The sequence below is a fragment of the Bos javanicus genome, chromosome 4 (genome assembly GCF_032452875.1).
Source record: "Bos javanicus breed banteng chromosome 4, ARS-OSU_banteng_1.0, whole genome shotgun sequence".
NCBI classification, from domain to species: Eukaryota; Metazoa; Chordata; class Mammalia; order Artiodactyla; family Bovidae; genus Bos; species Bos javanicus.
The window spans coordinates 33,069,163-33,088,092 of NC_083871.1; the positions used below are offsets into that span (position 1 = coordinate 33,069,163).

The window sequence follows — 18,930 nt, forward strand, 5'->3', positions numbered from 1 at the left end:
ATCTATCTCATCAGGGATTTTTAATTACTGGTATAAAACTGTAATTCTTAAAGTAATATTTTAAAAATCTGTAGCAATGTTTTTCCTTTTCTCTTTCATTTTGTTTCTGATTAAACCTGCAAAATACTACTTCATTATTTATCCATATTTTCATAAAAATTAGTTTATGATTCTTTGTCAACCCTTTGCTTCTTTCGATAAAGGATGGACCTAACAGAAGCAGAAGATATTAAGAAGAGATGGCAGGAATACACAGAACAACTGTACAAAAAAGATCTTCACGACCCAGATAATCACGATGGTGTGATCACTGACCTAGAGCCAGACATCCTGGAATGTGAAGTCAAGTGGGCCTTAGAAAGCATCACTACGAACAAAGCTAGTGGAGGTGATGGAATTCCAATTGAGCTATTTCAAATCCTGAAAGATGATGCTGTGAAAGTGCTGCACTCAATATGCCAGCAAATGTGGAAAACTCAGGAGTGGCCACAGGACTGGAAAAGGTCAGTTTTCATTCCAATCCCAAAGAAAGGCAATGCCAAAGAATGCTCAAACTACTGCACAATTGCACTCATCTCACATGCTAGTAAAGTAATGCTCAAAATTCTCCAAGCCAGGCTTCAGCAGTATGTGAACCATGAACTTTCAGATGTTCAAGCTGGTTTTAGAAAAGGCAGAGGAACCAGAGATCAAATTGCCAAAATCCGCTGGATCACTGAAAAAGCAAGAGAGTTCCAGAAAAACATCTATTTCTGCTTTACTGACTATGTCAAAGCCTTTGACTGTGTGGATCACAATAAACTGTGGAAAATTCTGAAAGAGATGGGAATACCAGACCACCTGACCTGCCTCTTGAGAAACCTATATGCAGGTCAGGAAGCAACAGTTAGAACTGGACATGGAACAACAGACTGGTTCCAAATAGGAAAAGGAGTATGTCAAGGCTGTATATTGTCACCCTGCTTATTTAACTTATATGCAGAGTACATCATGAGAAACGCTGGACTGGAAGAAGCACAAGCTGGAATCAAGATTGCCAGGAGAAATATCAATAACCTCAGATATGCAGATGACACCACCCTTATGGCAGAAAGTAAAGAGGAACTCAAAAGCTTCTTGATGAAAGTGAAAGAGAGAGTGAAAAAGTTGGCTTAAAGCTCAACATTCAGAAAACGAAGATCATGGCATCTGGTCCCATCACTTCATGGGAAATAGATGGGGCAACAGTGGAAACAGTGTCAGACTTTATTTTTCTGGGCTCCAAAATCACTGCAGATGGTGATTGCAGCCATGAAATTAAAAGATGCTTACTCCTTGGAAGGAAAGTTATGACCAACCTAGATAGCATGTTCAAAAGCAGAGACATTACTTTGCCAACAAAGGTCCATCTAGTCAAGGCTATGGTTTCTCCAGTGGTCATGTATGGATGTAAGAGTTGGACTGTGAAGAAAGCTGAGAGCCGAAGAATTGATGCTTTTGAACTGTATGTTGGAGAAGACTCTTGAGAGTCCCTTGGACTGCAGGGAGATCCAACCAGTCCATTCTGAAGAAGATCAGGCCTGGGTGTTCTTTGGAAGGACTGATGCTAAAGCTGAAACTCCAATACTTTGGCCACCTCATGTGAAGTGTTGACTCACTGGAAAGACTCTGATGCTGGGAGGGATTGGGGGCAGGAGGAGAAGGGGACGACAGAGGATGAGGTGGCTGGATGGCATCACTGACTCAATGGATATGAGTTTGAGTGAACTCCGGGAGTTGGTGATGGACAGGGAGGCCTGGTGTGCTGTGATTCATGGGGTCACAAAGAGTTGGACACAACTGAGCGACTGAACTGAATTGAACTTTGCTTCTTCATGTTTATTTTCTATTAAAATCTTTTTGCTCTTAATCCTTTATCCTTCTTCTACTTCCTTTTCTCTGTTATTCTTTTTCTAACTTCTTAATTTAGCTGCTTAGTTCACGAATTTTCAGCAATTTTTAAACTTCTACCAAACACCTTAGTGCTACCACTGGACTCGAATTCATTTTTAATGTGAAACCCTCAGTTTTAGGAAGAGAGAGCTCCCTGGTGCTCAGAGTATTATAAATTCAGACTCTAGCAGCACATGAAGGTGAGGCTTGCAATTTTGATATCTACAGAGAGATGCTTCCCCCCTTGGCGCAGTAACTAGGCAGAATCAGATAAGATTTGTTGCCCCATATTGGTAAACAGATTCTTTTTCTGACACACCTCTCCATTGAGAAAAATTGGAAATGAACGCCAAGTTTAAAATTTCATTCTGTCTCTACTCAGACATTTATTCAGAAAGTACTTTGCTGAATACACTCTTGAAACAGTACCCCCCCATGACTCTAATCGAGTATTTAACTTCCCCAAACAATATTTACCCCAACTAGTACATTAGATATGTTGTTGACCTGTGGTTGTTTGTATCTGTCCCCTGCCCCTGCCAGAATTTACGCTCCAAGAGAAGAGGGGCTTCATTTGACTGGGTATTTGCAAAGCAATGAAGCAAGACTTTCCATTTTTTAGTCAGACTCATGTTAAGGCAAAAGCAAAATCCTTCGCAAAAAGTGAGATAGAGCACAGATGCTGCTTTCCTCTGAACTATGATAGGTACACGGCCATCACAAATCTCTCAGAGGACATCTTTATGGGTATGAAATGTATCATCTGAGAAAAGTACCCTGCAAACACAGTGTGTACAGCTTAAAGAGTATACAGTGAGCACTCATGTAAGCACAGCTGAGGTCATGAAATACAACAATGTCAGAATCAAGATGCCCCTGCCACGTGCCCCACTTTTATCACCAACCCCTCACCTCCCCCAGAAGTAACCATTATTTTGACTTAATGACCCCATCCATCTACCACAAAATACTCATTCTTAGAGAAACAAAAATTAACTTGATGGAGAAAAATTATCATCAGAGATATTAATTATGTTTCAGCCTTAAGAAACTATTTTATCTCACTACCCACCTAGGAGACTCTAGAAAACACTTTCAATTAGCAGATATAAGAAAATTACAACAATTAGAATCACAACTTTTCCAGAATATTAACTATGCTGTAATATATCCAAGAAGCTGTTTAAGGAAACATATACATCAGAGAATACCCTTAGAATCATCACCAGCAACCTGAAGGGCATTTAAGATGACAGGATTTAACATCTCTACCAACTTAAAAAAGGAGACTCAAACCTTTCAAGTTCTTTCTTTTGTCCTCCAAATGCAATCACAGTTCTAATAGCCGCTAAGACCTCTTCAGCTACTGCTCCAGCTTTTGCATATGCCAAAAGTTTTTTATCAGTAAATGAAGACAGTATCTGTTTAAAAATGCAATTGCAGATAATTTAAATTTTTTAACAAGTTAATTTTACCTTTTGTACACAAATGCTGCTGGTACATAGTGTACTGTACTGTATATAAATCTTCTACTCGTCTTTGGTTATGAAGTCCTATTTTTTAGTATACATATTGTAGCCATTTCTTTTTGGACTGAGATGGTATATAATAAAGTAAAATTTCAACTTTCTCACTATACCCCATGGATTCTTATACAAATAAATAAATCTGGGACTCTGGGGGAGATTTTACGTCTTAAAAAGAAGTGTATACTCTAAACATCAATAAATACAGAAAATGGGGCAGTATATCAAAAAAAATAGGTGTACTCAACATAGCAATTGCTAATTATACTCTGGTTCAGAAATGCCAAGGTAGGAGGCCAGGAGAACACAGGGGCCCCAGCCCTGTGCAGTGACAGGACCTCGAGGAGGTTTCCAATGGCAGGGGAGCAGAGCTCCTTCTACCAGGGCTTCTGAGCACGACACTGGGCCACCGTGGAGGTCTCTTTCATGGAAGCGCTTTGATTTTTCTGTTTGGTCCCTGAGCATCTGTTCTCTGGAAGGAACAGTACTGGGTCCTTTATATACACAGGATCTCCTTCACCAATTCTTCTCAATTGTACCAAGAAGTAGGCATTATTTTCCCCCCTCAATACATGAGGAAATGGAACGAGAAAGAGGTCAAGTCATTTGCTAATAAGTGAAATATCCAGGATTTAAGGCTTCACAGCATGAATTAATGGCCACTGGAGTGAATCTCTCTCTAAAACCAGTCACTGATGTATAGAACAGTCTTTTGGACTCTGTGGGAGAGGGAGAGGGGGGGATGATTTGGGAGAATGGCACTGAAACAGGTATAATATCATATATGAAATGAGTCGCCAGTCCAGGTTCGAAGCACGATACTGGATCCTTAGGGCTGGTGCACTGGGACAACCCAGAGGGATGGTATGGGGAGGGAGGAGGGAGGAGGATTCAGGATGGGGAACACGTGTATAAATGTGGTGGATTCATGTTGATATATGGCAAAACCAATACAATATTGTAAAGTTAAAAAATAAAATTAAAAAAAAATTAAATAAATAAATAAATAAATAAAACCAGCCACTGACATGTGTGGAATCCCAGAGGGCCCTGTGATTAAAACGGAATCAACTGGCGTGGGCAAAGGAGCACTATTTTTACCTGAAATTTACTTTCAACAAATAATTTATAGCATCTGTGGACTCATTTGTATAAGTAATAACAGTCTATTCCTTCTTGTCATAAAAAGTTAAAAGCTGTTTTGATTTTAAGAGTGCATTTCTTCCTCTGCTGTGTGCGAAAGTAAAGGAGCTACGACAGATGTAGGAATGGGTGGGTGAGGGCAAACGAGCCTTTACTATCCAGGTTCTATGTGCAGATGTTGTACTCTATTCGCCTTCTTCTTTGGTACCCAAACAACAACCCTCTGATGCTCTAGACCTTCCTGACCTCTCAAAATGACCTGCCTAGGGCTGCCCTATCACATCTGCCAGAACTGCTCACAGCGCTGGGCCTGACCCAGGGAGATCACTGTCATCCCTGAACAAACAGGTCTGCATAAAGCAAGAGGTGCATACAATACAGTTTAGCTCTGTTTCTCTGCTCTTGTTGAAAACCTCAACCATCAACCACACCAGAAGCAGCTGACAACAGAAGATTAGCAGAACTATTTTTGACTGAGGAGTTTCAAAACATGCTATTCTAATTTATTGTTGAAATATCAAGTGTCATTCCAACTGATTCAGTAAACCTGGCTTCTCTATGACCTTCCATAATGATAAGCATATCCTTAGGCAAGAATACGGTAGAATGTTCATGAAGTGTTTTGTTTTTTAACAGATCATGTCTATTGAAAGAAAAAAAACACTTTCAAATACTCTCTGCTGCTGCTAAATCGCTTCAGTCATGTCCAACTCTGTGCAACCCCAGAGACGGCAGCCCACCAGGCTCCCACGTCCCTGGGATTCTCCAGCCAAGAACACTCTCAGGGATGTGAAAAGTCAACTTTACTGTTCCTCTAATATAAAATAACAGAATGGTGATACTTCCATTATTACAAACACCCACCTAAACAATATCAAATTTCACTAACTCATCCCTTCTTCCAAAGGCTGCTAATTTTTTTTTAACAAAGCCTAATTGTACTAGTGCCAGACACATGAAATTGTTATTCCTCTTAAATTAAAAGCTAACACAGGCCACTTTATATTGTTCAAACTAATACATTCAGAAGCAATAGCAATAGTTTTGACCATGACAGATGTTTTGGCCTTCATCTTTGTCCCTTTTTTCTAGTGTTCAGTGTAGGGTTTTATTTCATTTTGTTTGGGATAATTTATACATGCTTTATTTTTTTCAACTTGTTACTCTGAGATAATTGTAGACACAAAGGCAGACAGTGTAGACACAAAAGAAGACACTAAGGAAGACAGTCAGATCCCATAAACCCTTTATCTGGTGTTCCCCAAACAACATCTCCAACATCTCTTCAGAACATCATCCCGGCCAAAAATTTAACACTTAACATTGATTCAATGTTATTCGGATTTACCAGTTTTACATGCACTCGTGTGTGTGTTAGTTCCAAGCAACGTTATCCTGTTAGATTCACGTGACGACAGTCACAATACAGAACAACTCCATCACAAGGATCCCTCAGTCCTGCTTTTTGTAGCCACAGCCACCTCCTTTCCTACTCCTTGTTTCTCCCCTCCACACCATCCCTAACACCTGAAAACCACTAAACTGTTCTGCCTGTTTGTCATTTCAAAAATATTATATAAATGGAGCATAACGTATGTGACCTTTCGGGACTGGCCTTTTTCACCAAGTGCAAATCTCTAGAGACTCATCCAGGCTGTGTGTGATCAGTACTGCTTTCCTTGTATCACTGGATGTACCACAGCTGCTCAACCAGTAACCTGTTCAAGAGTGTCGGGGGTTGTTTCAGTTTGGGGCTATTACCGATACAGCTGCTATGAACACCTGAATACAGATTGAGTGAATACACGAACATAGTCTCTCTTAGATAAATGTCCAATACAACTGCTGGACTGTATGGTAACTGCATGTTTAGTTTTATAAGAAATCGCAGACTATTTTTTCAGGCTGAATACCATTTTACACTCCCACCAATAATGAGTGACCCTGGTTCTCTGCATCTCAGCAGCATTTGGGGTTTCACTTTTATTTTAGCCATTCTGGTAGATGTATAATGGTATCTCATTGAAGTTTAATTTGCTTTTCACTGACGACTAACACTGTTAAACAACCTTTCATGTGCTGACCTGCCACCTGTATAACCTCTCTGATGACGTTTGTTTCTCTCTCCTGCCCATCCCTAACTGGTTCATTTGGGTTGTTTTTCTCCTTAATATATATATATATTATTGAATATAGCTGACTTCAGTGTCTCAGGTGCACAGCAAGGTGATGCAGTTATACATAAACACACATTATTTTTCGGATTATTTTCCATTACAGGTTATTACAGGATATTGACTATAGTTCCCTGTGCTATACGGTAAACCTCTGTTTGCTTGTGGCATATTTATTTTTTAATTAGAAATCTAGCATTCTATTTATACTAAGTCAAACAAGTGGAATCAAAATGTCATCAATTTTTTTTCAGTTGGGCAAAAGTTTATAAGTTTTCTAAAAAATATATATTATACATACTATTTATATATATGTAGACAAAAGCTTTTCTACTATGCTCGATAAAGGCTTGAGAAAGAACATTAAAAAAAAAAAGAGAGATGGAGAAATTGGAAAACACAAACTAAATGAAATGCCAGAACTGAAAAAGAAATAGAAAGTGAAACAAACTAAATAAAATTAAAGATCATTATACAGTCCAGTGGTTTTGAAACATGGTTACTTATTAGAAACATATCTGGAACTCTGGAGGAAAAAAGCAATACCTGGGCATTGGTATTTTTCAAAAAATTCCAAGATAATTCTAATACGTATCTGGATTTTAAAAAGTGATTACAGGTTTTTCTATTAAATAGTAGTTTTGGTGATTTTTAACTATCAAATTTTGAGAGTTCCTTATATATTGGATAAAGACTAATCCTTTGTCAGATATGTGACTTGTATGTTACTTTTTCCCAGCTTGTAGCTTGTTTTTTCATCTCCTTTACATGGTTTTTACAGAGCAAGAGTTCCCACTTTTGGGGGAAAGCAGATAAAGTCTTCCTTCTTATAGGGGAGATTGTATAAAATTGGTGTCAATTCCTCTTTAAATGTCCAGTAAATTTTTCCAGTAAAAGTTGCCTGTGCCTGGAGAACAGGAGCTCAGAACTTACAGAATAGATTTCTTTAATCACTATTTCATCTTAGTTGTTCTGCATGTCACAATATTCATAGGTGACATAAAAATCTACTGGTATCAACATTTTACCACTTATAATTCTGGGTTCAATCACCAAATATGATTTAGAAATCTCCTGGGAAAAGAAAGGCCCAAATTCCTGCTCTTTCTGTTGTTCCTTTTCCCTTCCTGATGCTCCAATATGCCTTGTATCACTTTCCTTCTGTTTGAAGAACTTCATTTAGCCAGTCTTTAATAGGAGGTATGCTAATGGAAAGTTCCTCTATAGTATTCCATGATCTGGGAATGTTTTTATCTCCCCCATCATTCCTAAAAAATACTTTAACCAAGTATCCACAGTTGACAGGTCTTTTCTTTAAGCACTTGAAAAATAATTTGCCACTTCTTTCTGGTCTTTATGGTTTCAGATAAGAAATATATTGTCATTCAAATTGGTGTTCCCTGTAGGTAATGTGTGCTGTTCATCTTTAGCCAATTTCAACTTTTTTCTTTGTCTTTAGTTTTCAATGATTTAACTATGATGTGCTTTAGCATGGATTTCTTTGGGTTTATCCTGTTTGAGGTTAGCTTAGCTTCTCGGACCTGAAGGTTTGTCTTTCACAAACCTTGCACATTCTCAGCAATTATTTCTTCCAATATTCCTTCAGCCTCACTTCTCTCCTTTCTTTTGGGACTCTGGTGGTCACAAATGTTCTATATCGTATTACTGTCCCACAGGTCCCTGAGGCTCTTTTCATTTTCTGTTTCGTGCTGGGCAACTTGTATTGTTCTATTTCCAGTCCACTGACTCTATCCCGTCCTCTCCACTCAACAAGAGTAGCCCCTCCATCGTGACTTTTGTTCTACGGCTGTACCTTTCAGTTATCTAATTCCATTCTATCCTTTTTTCTTAATTTCTTTTTCACTGCTGATATTTTCTATTTCCTTTTGTTTTAGGATAATTTGTAATTGATTAGTGAAGCACTTTTCTGATGACTATTCCAAAATCCATGCCAAACAATACTGACATAGGAATTGTATCAGCACTTGTCAGTTAAGTGTTTTTTTCTCATTCAAGTTGTGATTTTCGTGGTATGACAAGTGGTCTTTTTTTAACTATATTCTGGGCGTGGTGTCTATTATGTTAGGAGACTCTGGGTCCTATTTAAAGTCTTTTATTTTAGCAAGCTGTTACCCTTTGGGGATTTAGCATATAATTCTTAACCTACTAGAGAAGGAAATGGCAACCCACTCCAGTATTCTTGCCTGGAGAATCCCATGGACAGAGGAGCCTGGTAGGCTACACTCCACGGGGTCGCAAAGAATGGGACAGGACTGAGCGACTTCACTTTCACTTTCACTTTCTTAACCTACTTCTGTGAGTTATGGGCCAAGCAGCAGTTTTACATTCAGAGTGTTTGTGGTATTACTTTCGTCAGCATGGTTTGTCTGCAGTTGCTGGGGCCTCTGCTTCTGCTACCTGAGGGAGTGAAAGTGTTCTTAAGGTTGGACCACCTCAGTAGGAGTAGGATATGGTAGTTTTCCCTCCCTTTGCCCCCTAGCGGACCCAGTATCTCTGGGCGGGGTTAGAGAATTGCATGCAAAGATCAAAAGAGGCTTTCTGGAGTAGGAAGCTTGCTGGGGCCAAGCCTCTTCCTGGTCTGCCTTCTTGCCCTGGTGCCTCTGAGTTACAGAAGAGAGCCTCAGAATCACAAGGACAAAGCAGCTTCCTCCACCAGGCCTCATTTCTTTTTTAGTAAGACTGACAATCAGACAATTAACCTAGATGTCCATCAGCAGACGAATGGATAAGAAAGCTGCGGTACATATACACAATGGAATATTACTCAGCTATTACAAAGAATACATTTGAATCAGTTCTAATGAGGTGGATGAAACTGGAGCCTATTATACAGAGTGAGGTAAGCCAGAAAGAAAAACACCAATACAGTATACTAATGCATATATATAGAATTTAGAAAGATGGTAACTATAACACTGTATGCGAGACTGCAAAAGAGACACAGATGTATAGAACAGTCTTTTGGACTCTGTGGGAGAGGGAGAGGGTGGGATGATTTGGAAGGATGGCATTGAAACATGTATATTATCATATGTGAAATGAATCGCCAGTCCAGGTTCAATGTATGATACAGGGAGCTTGGGGCTGGTGCACTGGGATGACCCAGAGGGATGGTATGGGGAGAGAGGTGGGAGGGGGGCTCAGGATGGGGAGGGAACACACGTACACCCGTGGCGGATTCATGTCAATGTATGACAAAACCAAACAATATTGTAAAGTAATTAGCCTCCAATTAAAATAAATAAATTTATATTAAAAATTTTTTAAAGAAAATATTAAATAGTATCTGAAGTAATGCACAATTAATTATCAAAAGATTAACTTACTGCTTTTCCCCCTAACTTAACTAGAACAAACATCAATATATTTTAGAACAGTTTTTCAGCAAATACTGATATGAAGAATCTGCCACCTGACTTGCCTAAATACTAGTAAACAGAAAATCAATTAACACAAAGGCTTTTGCCAAATATTTCAACAGAGATGCAGTTTAGCCACCAAGAACACCATTCAAACATTGTGTTAGTCTGAACAATAAATTAATAAGAGTTCTCAGAACTTCAATTTCTTCCTCTGTTAAATGAGATAATGTCTAAACTTTACAACATGTATTTCATGCCTTTGAAGAAGAAGATAATATGATGGAACGAGGGGGAAAATATTCTGTAATATTCTACAAACTTCTAGTTCACATGTAGAAAATATTATAGCTAAATATTGCAAAAAGTGTAACTAACATTTACTAATTTGGGGGGAGATTAAGATATGTTGTTATTTTATACTCTGCAATTCCCTGGGATTTTTTAACCTAAAAAAAGTGGAATCTGGGTAACAAGGTCCTACTGTATAGCACAGGAAATGGTATTCAATAGCCTGTGATAAACCATAATGGAAAAGAATACGAAAAATAATGTATATATATGTATATCTGCATTACTTTGCTGAGCAGCAGAAATTAACACAACACTGTAAACTAACTGCATTTCAACAAATTTTTTAAAAAAGAGAAAAAATATGTATTTGCCTGACACAGTAGATACTTTAAAAAATGGCAGTTACCATTTATAACAGAAAACAATATCCATCCCACGGGGTTAAATTTTTAAATTTCTTAATACAGCCTGATTTGTTTTGTGTTAGGCTTCGGTTTGCTTGGCCCTCCGTTATTCTACATCCTTTTGCCATGTGAATGTGTAGTGCTGTCTCTCATTTCTCTTTTTCTCTAAGAAACTACATACCAGGCCAATCTCTCCATGGCCACCTACACTTACAGGAAATCAATTTAGAATGAACACCACACCCAGTCTCAAGAGAAAGGCCTCCCTGCGGAGGTGGGGAGGGCCATTTGCATTGCTTTGCTTTCGTGACAGAGAAGGAACCACAGACCTCAGAGGTACATGCATAAGGGGCTAGAAAAAACCTCTTTTTAAAAAACTGTCTTCACACCAGTGGACTTAAGTATGTATTAAACACAGAGCCATTTATAATGCCGACAAAACTGTTCTGCCAACAAAATAAATAAAATCTACAAAAACACTGACATCAGTAATGGTAAATGAGTGGGACTTACGTGTTAGTCACTGAACTTGAAGCTCTACTTGTGAACAGGGAACTATCTACCGAGAACACAGCTCTCTGAGAGCCGAGCATGCCTTTTGCATGAAGGCAGAGAAGGAGATGGGAGAGCTCCATCTTTCCCTTCCCCCCGTAACAGCACAGAGTCTGGGTGGGGACAACTCAGTGAGCTCACAACTGCCTATTCCCACTGATTGTGAACAGATTTAACACCAAGATTTATCAGAAGATTTAACGTCATCGTCAGTGTCAGGGTCATCAATGTAACAAAAACAGCCTTCTACTGGAGGAGTTGTGGAGTGTTTTTAGAGGGTGGAGACAGTTTAATAGCCTGGATTCATAGGCTTCACACCTACCTTTGCCCAGATAGCAGCTGACAGGCCAAGAACAGGACTGATGGCCAGAATCACAAGGGTGAGCTTCCAACCCTTTGTAAATCCTATTATAAAACTGGTGAAGAATGTTGCCATTGCCTGAAAGAACATTCCGATTTTGTCACCAATTCCTTCATTAATTTTGGAGACGTCACTGAAAGAACAGTGTTAGAAATAAACATCAGGATTATTAACACCAGAACTTTTTTCCTGAAGCTAGTTGAGTGTTTGTTTGTTTGTCTCAGTGTGGGGTAAATCAGTTTACATCTAGGATTTTGCTCAGGAACATCCCCAGCAAGTATCATGTCACTGCCCTAATTCTCACTCCCACAAGATGTCTTGGGTCTGGCAAGTCCAACCCCTCATTCACTACCGGTCATGCGGGACCTCTTCATGCCCTGCCAGGGTTCTGGGAACGAAAAGACGCATGAGGCACGATCAAGACTCAGAAGGACTTTAGTTTCAGAATTACTTTCAGATTTTATGACCTCACTTCCATTTTAAAAGAATAAGAAGCACACATCAGAGTTCGACACACACCCAGGTACTTACTTTGTGAGGCGGGTGTTAAGTTCTCCAACGTCATGCACGTCAAACCAGCCTATCTCCTGTTGCATGATGGCATGAAAAAACTGTTTTCTGATTCTGTGTACTTGTCTTCCAGCGGCCAGACACCAGAACGAGACCTGGATATAAGCGGCAATAAGCACGCCAGCGCCAATTCCAGAGTAATAGTAGGCGTACCTGAAAAGCAACAAGAAAGCTGCACACACGCCACTTTCTCATCCATGCACTGTCCCCAGCAGACCACCCGCCCTGCCTTTCAGTCATCTGGCAATCTTGCCCTCCTTCAAAGCAGAGCTGATGGTCAGCATCCAACTACGGCCACCCTGGTAGAATGTCATGGTGAAGAGTGTGCTTACTGTTTTGGCTCAAATCCCAGTTCTTAACTGCTATACAGGCTGACTTCACCTTTCCAAGTCCCAGTTTTCTAACTGGCAAAATGGAGATAAGAACTGTAACACAGTGGGACTTCCCTGCGGTCCAGCAGTTAAGACTCCATGCTTTCATTGCCAAGGGCATGGGTTCAATCCCTGATTGGGGAACTAAGATCCCGTATGCCTCGTACCATGGCCAAGAAAAAGAACTGTGACACAGTAATATATAAAAACACGTGCCTCTGTGCCTGGCATGCAATTAGCATGTAGAGAACGCCAGTTATTGTGAAAGACGTGAGTGGTGCCTAAAAGCATCACAGCATTAGGTGAGGTCTACCAGTGTCATCCCGCACACCTGGATTACCCCGGTATCAGCTGATGAACACTGGGATGGTTTCTGCACACTGGGGAATGGAAAGAAGGGACAGAACTTGCCAGAAAGTGAAACCAAGAGACGGAGATGGTCACCTGACCTTTTGGGTTATTAATCTGCCAAGAGACAACTGACAACAAAAAATGTTTTTATACCATCTGCCCAACTGGCCATCATGAGTTATCCTGAAATGCTTAATGAATCAAGTAGCAGGCCCCTAGTTTAAATTCTAATGATAAAAAGAATGAGCATCTTCTAAAACCAGACCCTTGATCAACTAGAAATGCCAAAGACTCTGTATGAGTCTTCATACAAAAAAAGGGAACAACTCATGTGCTTCACTAAGCAATTACTTTTTAGGTAAAAACAAACATTCAAAAATGAAATACAGGATTCCAACATTCCCACTTTTAAAAATTCACAACTTGCCACCCTCAAAGAAAAAACTTGTATGAATCATGCAAAAACTATAAAAATGGTGATGTAATAATCAGATAGTTGCTGATGTCAATGCTCAGCCTGATGTAAACGTATCTTCCCCAAGTTATACCTGGTAATGTACAAAGTATTTATCAGGGAAGATAGAATTAGAATACTAAATTTTAGTTAATAGATAACTCAGTATTTATTATCCAAGTGTTAATGATGCAGCAAGAGATAGCTAAAAAGATGCCTCATTTAACAAGTGGAACGTGTGCTTTGAAAATGAGCTAAAATATTGTAAGCCACCAGTCTACATTTACTCAGGAAAAAATACCTGTATTTAAGCATTTATAAGATGATTACCAGCTCCCCGGGCGGTTCAAATGGTAAAGAATCCACCTGCTATGCGGGAGACCTGGGTTCGATCCCTGGGTTGGGAAGATTCCCTGGAGAAGCTAACAGCTACCCACTCCAGTGTTCTGGCCTGGAGAATTCCATGGACAGAGGAGCCTGGCAGGTTACAGTCCATGGGGTCACAAAGAGTTGGACATGACTGAGAAACTTTCACTTTCAAGATGGTCATAAGACACTGTTTTTCATCAATATTAAAAAAGTGCCTCTCCATAAGAGTATCTGGAGGTGTTTGCTTCTCAACTTTCAAAATATGGTCAAATATGTCCATTTTCTTCAAACCTACTAGAGTAGGATTAGGATTAGGATTACAGGATAATGTACAATCATTTTCTTCTGAATCACTAACTCATGCCTTTGGACATGTTTTATAAGCTGTTCTGAGAGCAAACTTCAAGGTAAGTAAATCATTAATGAAAGCTTCCAAAGTGAATTAAGGTTAAAAGGGCTATATTTATTCTGAATGCCTTGTTTCATTGTTCAGAATAAGATGCTATATTTAAAAAAATCCTGTTAACTGATCTCATTACATCATGACTAAAGCCAGCCAAGAAGGAAACTAATAATACAAAGCCATTGCAAATAATGTGATTCTTAACTGCATTTTAAACAAGCTCACTTTGAACCCCTCTAATTTCCCTGCAGATGATATTCTATATTTACCAACGCATACATCAGTCTGATCCAGGCTCAGCCTTCACCTTAGAGTGTCTTATGCAGCAAATTCTTTTAAGAAAAAAACCTACATTGTATCCTCCTAAAAAACGAACAATGATGTTGCTCCCCTCAAAACTTTGAATCTTTATTATAATAGTGCAAAAATTTTAACCGTATTACAATTGGATTAAGACAGAAAGACTTAACAATAGTAGAAAAATGCCTACTTACGTGGTCATTTCCTTCTCCAGCTTCTTGCCATACTCTGTTCTGTCAAAAGTACCTAGTTCACCTCAAAACAAACATACACTGTTATGTCTCTTTATTTTCCATTAAAAATATGCATATAAATAGAACTTCCTCCACAGTCCAGTATTAATAATCTGCCTTCCAATGCAGGGGACGTGGGTTCAATCCCTGGTCAAGGAAGTAAGATCCCATATGCTGTGCATGACAACTAAGCCCTCACGCTCTGGAGCAGGCATGCCACAACTGGAGAAGCCCACGTCCCCAACAGGAAAAGCCCACGCACCCCCCAAAAAATCCCACATGCCGCAACTAAGACCTGACACAGACAAATGAGGAAATTTCAAAAAGATAAGCATATAAAAATGAATCAAACTTGTCTCACTTACCAACTTACACAAAAATAGGTCGAACTAATTTAATTGTAATTATCTATAAGCATCAGGGCATCTGTGCAAATCCTTTACTACTGGCTGTATGCAACCACACACACACTAAGTTCAGTGAAGCTTATTTGCAAGAAGAAAGCTGCATTGATTAAGAAGGAGTCTGTCAGGAGAGATACTAGTGTCCTTGGATTAAAATGTTCTATGAAATACCACTCCAAGAGGACATGGAGAAAAATATTTTCTGTGGGCTTTGTCCACTGATAAATATCAGTGCAGACTTGACCCTAAACCATTTAGTATTTCAAACTGAACACCACATTTCTTCAGTTTTTATTTTAAAAACGTAAGATACAAAGAAGAATGTAATAAACACCAGTGAGCTCATTATGCAGTGTTAGCAAATGTTAACATTTTAGGACAAGGTACATTAAAACTCTAACGCCTCCCTCCACACACACACACACACACGCACGCACGCACGTGCATGCACTAGCCACTGTTCATATTCTGGTGTGAATTTTTTTTCAGATTTTATTTTCTATATGCAAGTATACACAGACATACTCATTTCAAAAGACAGAATCACAGTTCACATTCAGTGGCCAATTTTCCATGTCAGTACATGTGTATATGGGGCCTCCCCGGTGGCTCAGTCAGTAAAGAAGATGTCTGCAATATGGGAGACCTGCGTTTGATCCCTGAGTTGGGAAGATCCCCTGGAGAAGGGAATGGCTACCCACTCCAGTATTCTGGTCTGGAGAATTTCATGGAAAGAGGAGACTGGCAGGCTATAGACCGTGGCGGGTCACAAAGAGTCAGACACGACTGAGTGACTTTCACATGTGTGTATATGTGTATCTTTGTTTTTTCAAAGTTTCATCTATTTCAGTTGCTTCCAGTCTTACTGTTACATGCAATGCCGCATTAAACATATCTGTCCACATACATTATATATGGTGAATATTTTTGTAGGATACATTATCATAATCAAGATGGCCGGATCAATGCGGGGAGCACGCTTTAAATCTTGTAGTCATTTCAAAAGTTACGTTGCAACCTAAGAGGGCCTAGTTCAGGTGATTGTGCTCTTGACAGGTATGGGAAAGAAGAGGAAAAGTTTTTCTGGAAAAGAGAACAACACTGCATGTGTGAAGAATGAGTAAGCTGCTTTGGCAGGAGTATGGGTGTGTTGTGTGGAAGGAAGGAGGTAGATACATGGTTGAAAAGATCATCTAGGCTCCCTAGGTATGGTATATAAAAACTAGTAGACATTATGTGTATATGAGTGTACATGTATATATGTACATGTATATGTGTGTATATATTTACCTATATATACTTTTCTTCAGATTCTCCAACAGATTGAATAGAGTTCCCTGTGCTACACAGTAGATCCTTGTTGGTTATCTATTTTATATCCAGTAGTGCATTCATGATAATCCCAACCTCCTAATTAATCCCTCCCCAAACAAGAAAAGTCAAATATTTAAGTGTAGCTTTTATTTTAATAAAATACTTGCTTAGATTCTTGACCACTTTCTCCTCTGGCTTCCAGCACCTCATCCTCCTCGTCCTCCCATAACTCTGATCCCTCTCTCTTAGTCTTATCCACCAGTTCCTCATGCCCTCTCCTCCCTCCATGCTGCTGCCTCTGAGAATTTTACACTCACTCCCAGGGTGGCCTCTACCACTTGGGCAGCTTCAGTGACTCCTGCATGTGTCTGGGAGCCACTCAAATCCTCTCCTTCCTCACAGCCAAGAGGTCCCCATCACCTCTTACATCTGCTCTAACAAAAGCCTCCTAACTGGCTTTTCTAATCCCATCAAGTCTTTATCTTGCCACCAGATCTTCTTTTTGGGAACAAAAATATAATTATATTGCCTCTGTTAATAACCTTAAATGACAGTCCACTGGATAAAGGACAAAGTCCAAGAGCCATACATGCCCTATTAATTCCTTTACAATCTTACCACAATAAGCCACACAATGACTTTCCAGATTTTTTTTTATCCCCACCCTTTCTCCTCATCCCAGTAGCTAGGGCACTGTGCAGCCACCATCTGGGGTTGGGGGTAGGGGCCGAGGATACCACAGCATAAAAGCAAACAGAGCCCAGGTCTGCTTGATCATCACATTCCTGAAGCCTTTGCCCTTGGGACTGGAGAGGAAACAGGGCATGACAAAAGATGCTGCTTCAATTTCATGAGACCAAGCTCTGTCCTTTCAGACGAAAAGCTACTGTCCACATACTGAGATGAGATGGAGGGGAGAAGTGCTGACAGCTTTCCTCCTCTAAGCCCTCCTTCATTCTCCTCTCTCTACCTGGACTGCCTTTTCCTAGTCTTTCTCCTGGGAAAGACTGGTCCTTCACGCATGAGCTCAGTATGACCTCTTCCTAAGTGGCTTATCTCCAGCAGGGTGACTCACAGGGTTCCAGAGTAACTGACACACGATTCAGCTAAGTCAACCCTAGAACAGACACGCCACGGTTCATACCCATCTCCTCCTGCCGTTTCCACGGGTGTGAGCGCCTGAGAACATGACTGTGTCATTTACCTTTGTACCCTTGGTGCACAGCCTGCTGCTCTGTCTGCTGTACCTATTCCAAAGACGTTCAAGGATTTCACAGAGCCAGCAACACGCAGACCATTTGTAAGAATATGCCAACAATCATTCTGTTTCGTACATGTGTCTTGCATATTGTGGGGTTAAACAGAGATACAGCAGACCACCACCTTACTACCTGGGGTAAGGAAGGCCTTTTCTAAAACCAAGCAAGACCGCAAAGAAACCTACCACTGAACAGGCTTCTGCCTGCAATGCAGGAGACTCAGGTTCAGTTCCTGGGTCAGGAAGTTCCCCTGGAGAAGGAAATGGCAACCCACTCCAAAATTCTTGTCTGGGAAATCCCATGGACAAAGGAGCCTGGCGGGCTACAGTCCATGGGGTTAGGGTTACACGAGTCAGACACGACTTAATGACTAAACCACCAAACAGTGTCCAGCACCACAACTAAAGACTTCATACCATTTTGGAATCACATTTAATTACATTTTTGTCTGACCCAAATATCTCAATAAGTTTAGTAGTTTTAACTACTGAACGCTTAATAACAGTGTAAAGACAAGTATGTGACATGGATACATCTGTGATTTCCTAACTGGTAAAATTAGATTATGTTATAAAGGGGTTTTAAAACCACTTTGCACAGCAGGCTCTGTTCTGGATACTCTGGACACAACTCAGAACGAGAGCGCCGCTTTTTCTAATCTCACTGGATTCTGTGCGAGTAGGAAACCCTTTCACTATCAGACCCCAAACTGCATGTGACAGGGTACCACTGCTGAAATAGTAAGACAGTTAACTTAAGACAGGAACTTTTTTCTGTTACACCTTTCTTCCCATTTGAGAAGCTGTAATAGCCTGGCAGGCTGCAGTCCATGGGGTTCGCAAAGAGTCAGACATGACTGTGCGACTGAACTGAACTGGATAAACAAGTAACTCAATAAATCAACAAGATAAGTGTACTAACTCATAAAAGGGAAATAAAGCAGTGATGCTACAGTAGCTTTGGAGTAGACTGGGGAACGAAGGTCTTTCTGTGGGAGAAATGAATGATAAGAAGCTGAGGCAGGTTCTACACGGCCCCTAGCCAGGGAGGAAATGAGAGTGTTCATGGAACAGTGAGAAGGTCACTGTGGGTGGGCTATACTCAGAAAGCAACAACCAATGAGACTGACGAGGCAGGAGGGGGACATCAGGTGGGCC

General features: G+C 40.1%; 1 protein-coding gene across 1 annotated transcript in view; it reads right to left on the bottom strand.

The window, feature by feature from the left end:
* Window positions 1-18,930, bottom strand: part of LOC133246745 (ATP-dependent translocase ABCB1-like) — a 109,933-nt gene that overhangs the window by 13,751 nt on the left and 77,252 nt on the right. The window contains exons 2-5 of the mRNA XM_061415372.1: window positions 14,758-14,818; window positions 12,277-12,468; window positions 11,707-11,878; window positions 3,208-3,332 (exon numbers count right to left, since the gene is read on the bottom strand). Of these exons, the coding sequence (XP_061271356.1) occupies window positions 3,208-3,332; window positions 11,707-11,878; window positions 12,277-12,468; window positions 14,758-14,765 (497 nt within the window). The 5' untranslated portion in view covers window positions 14,766-14,818. The remainder of the gene's footprint in view (window positions 1-3,207; window positions 3,333-11,706; window positions 11,879-12,276; window positions 12,469-14,757; window positions 14,819-18,930) is intronic.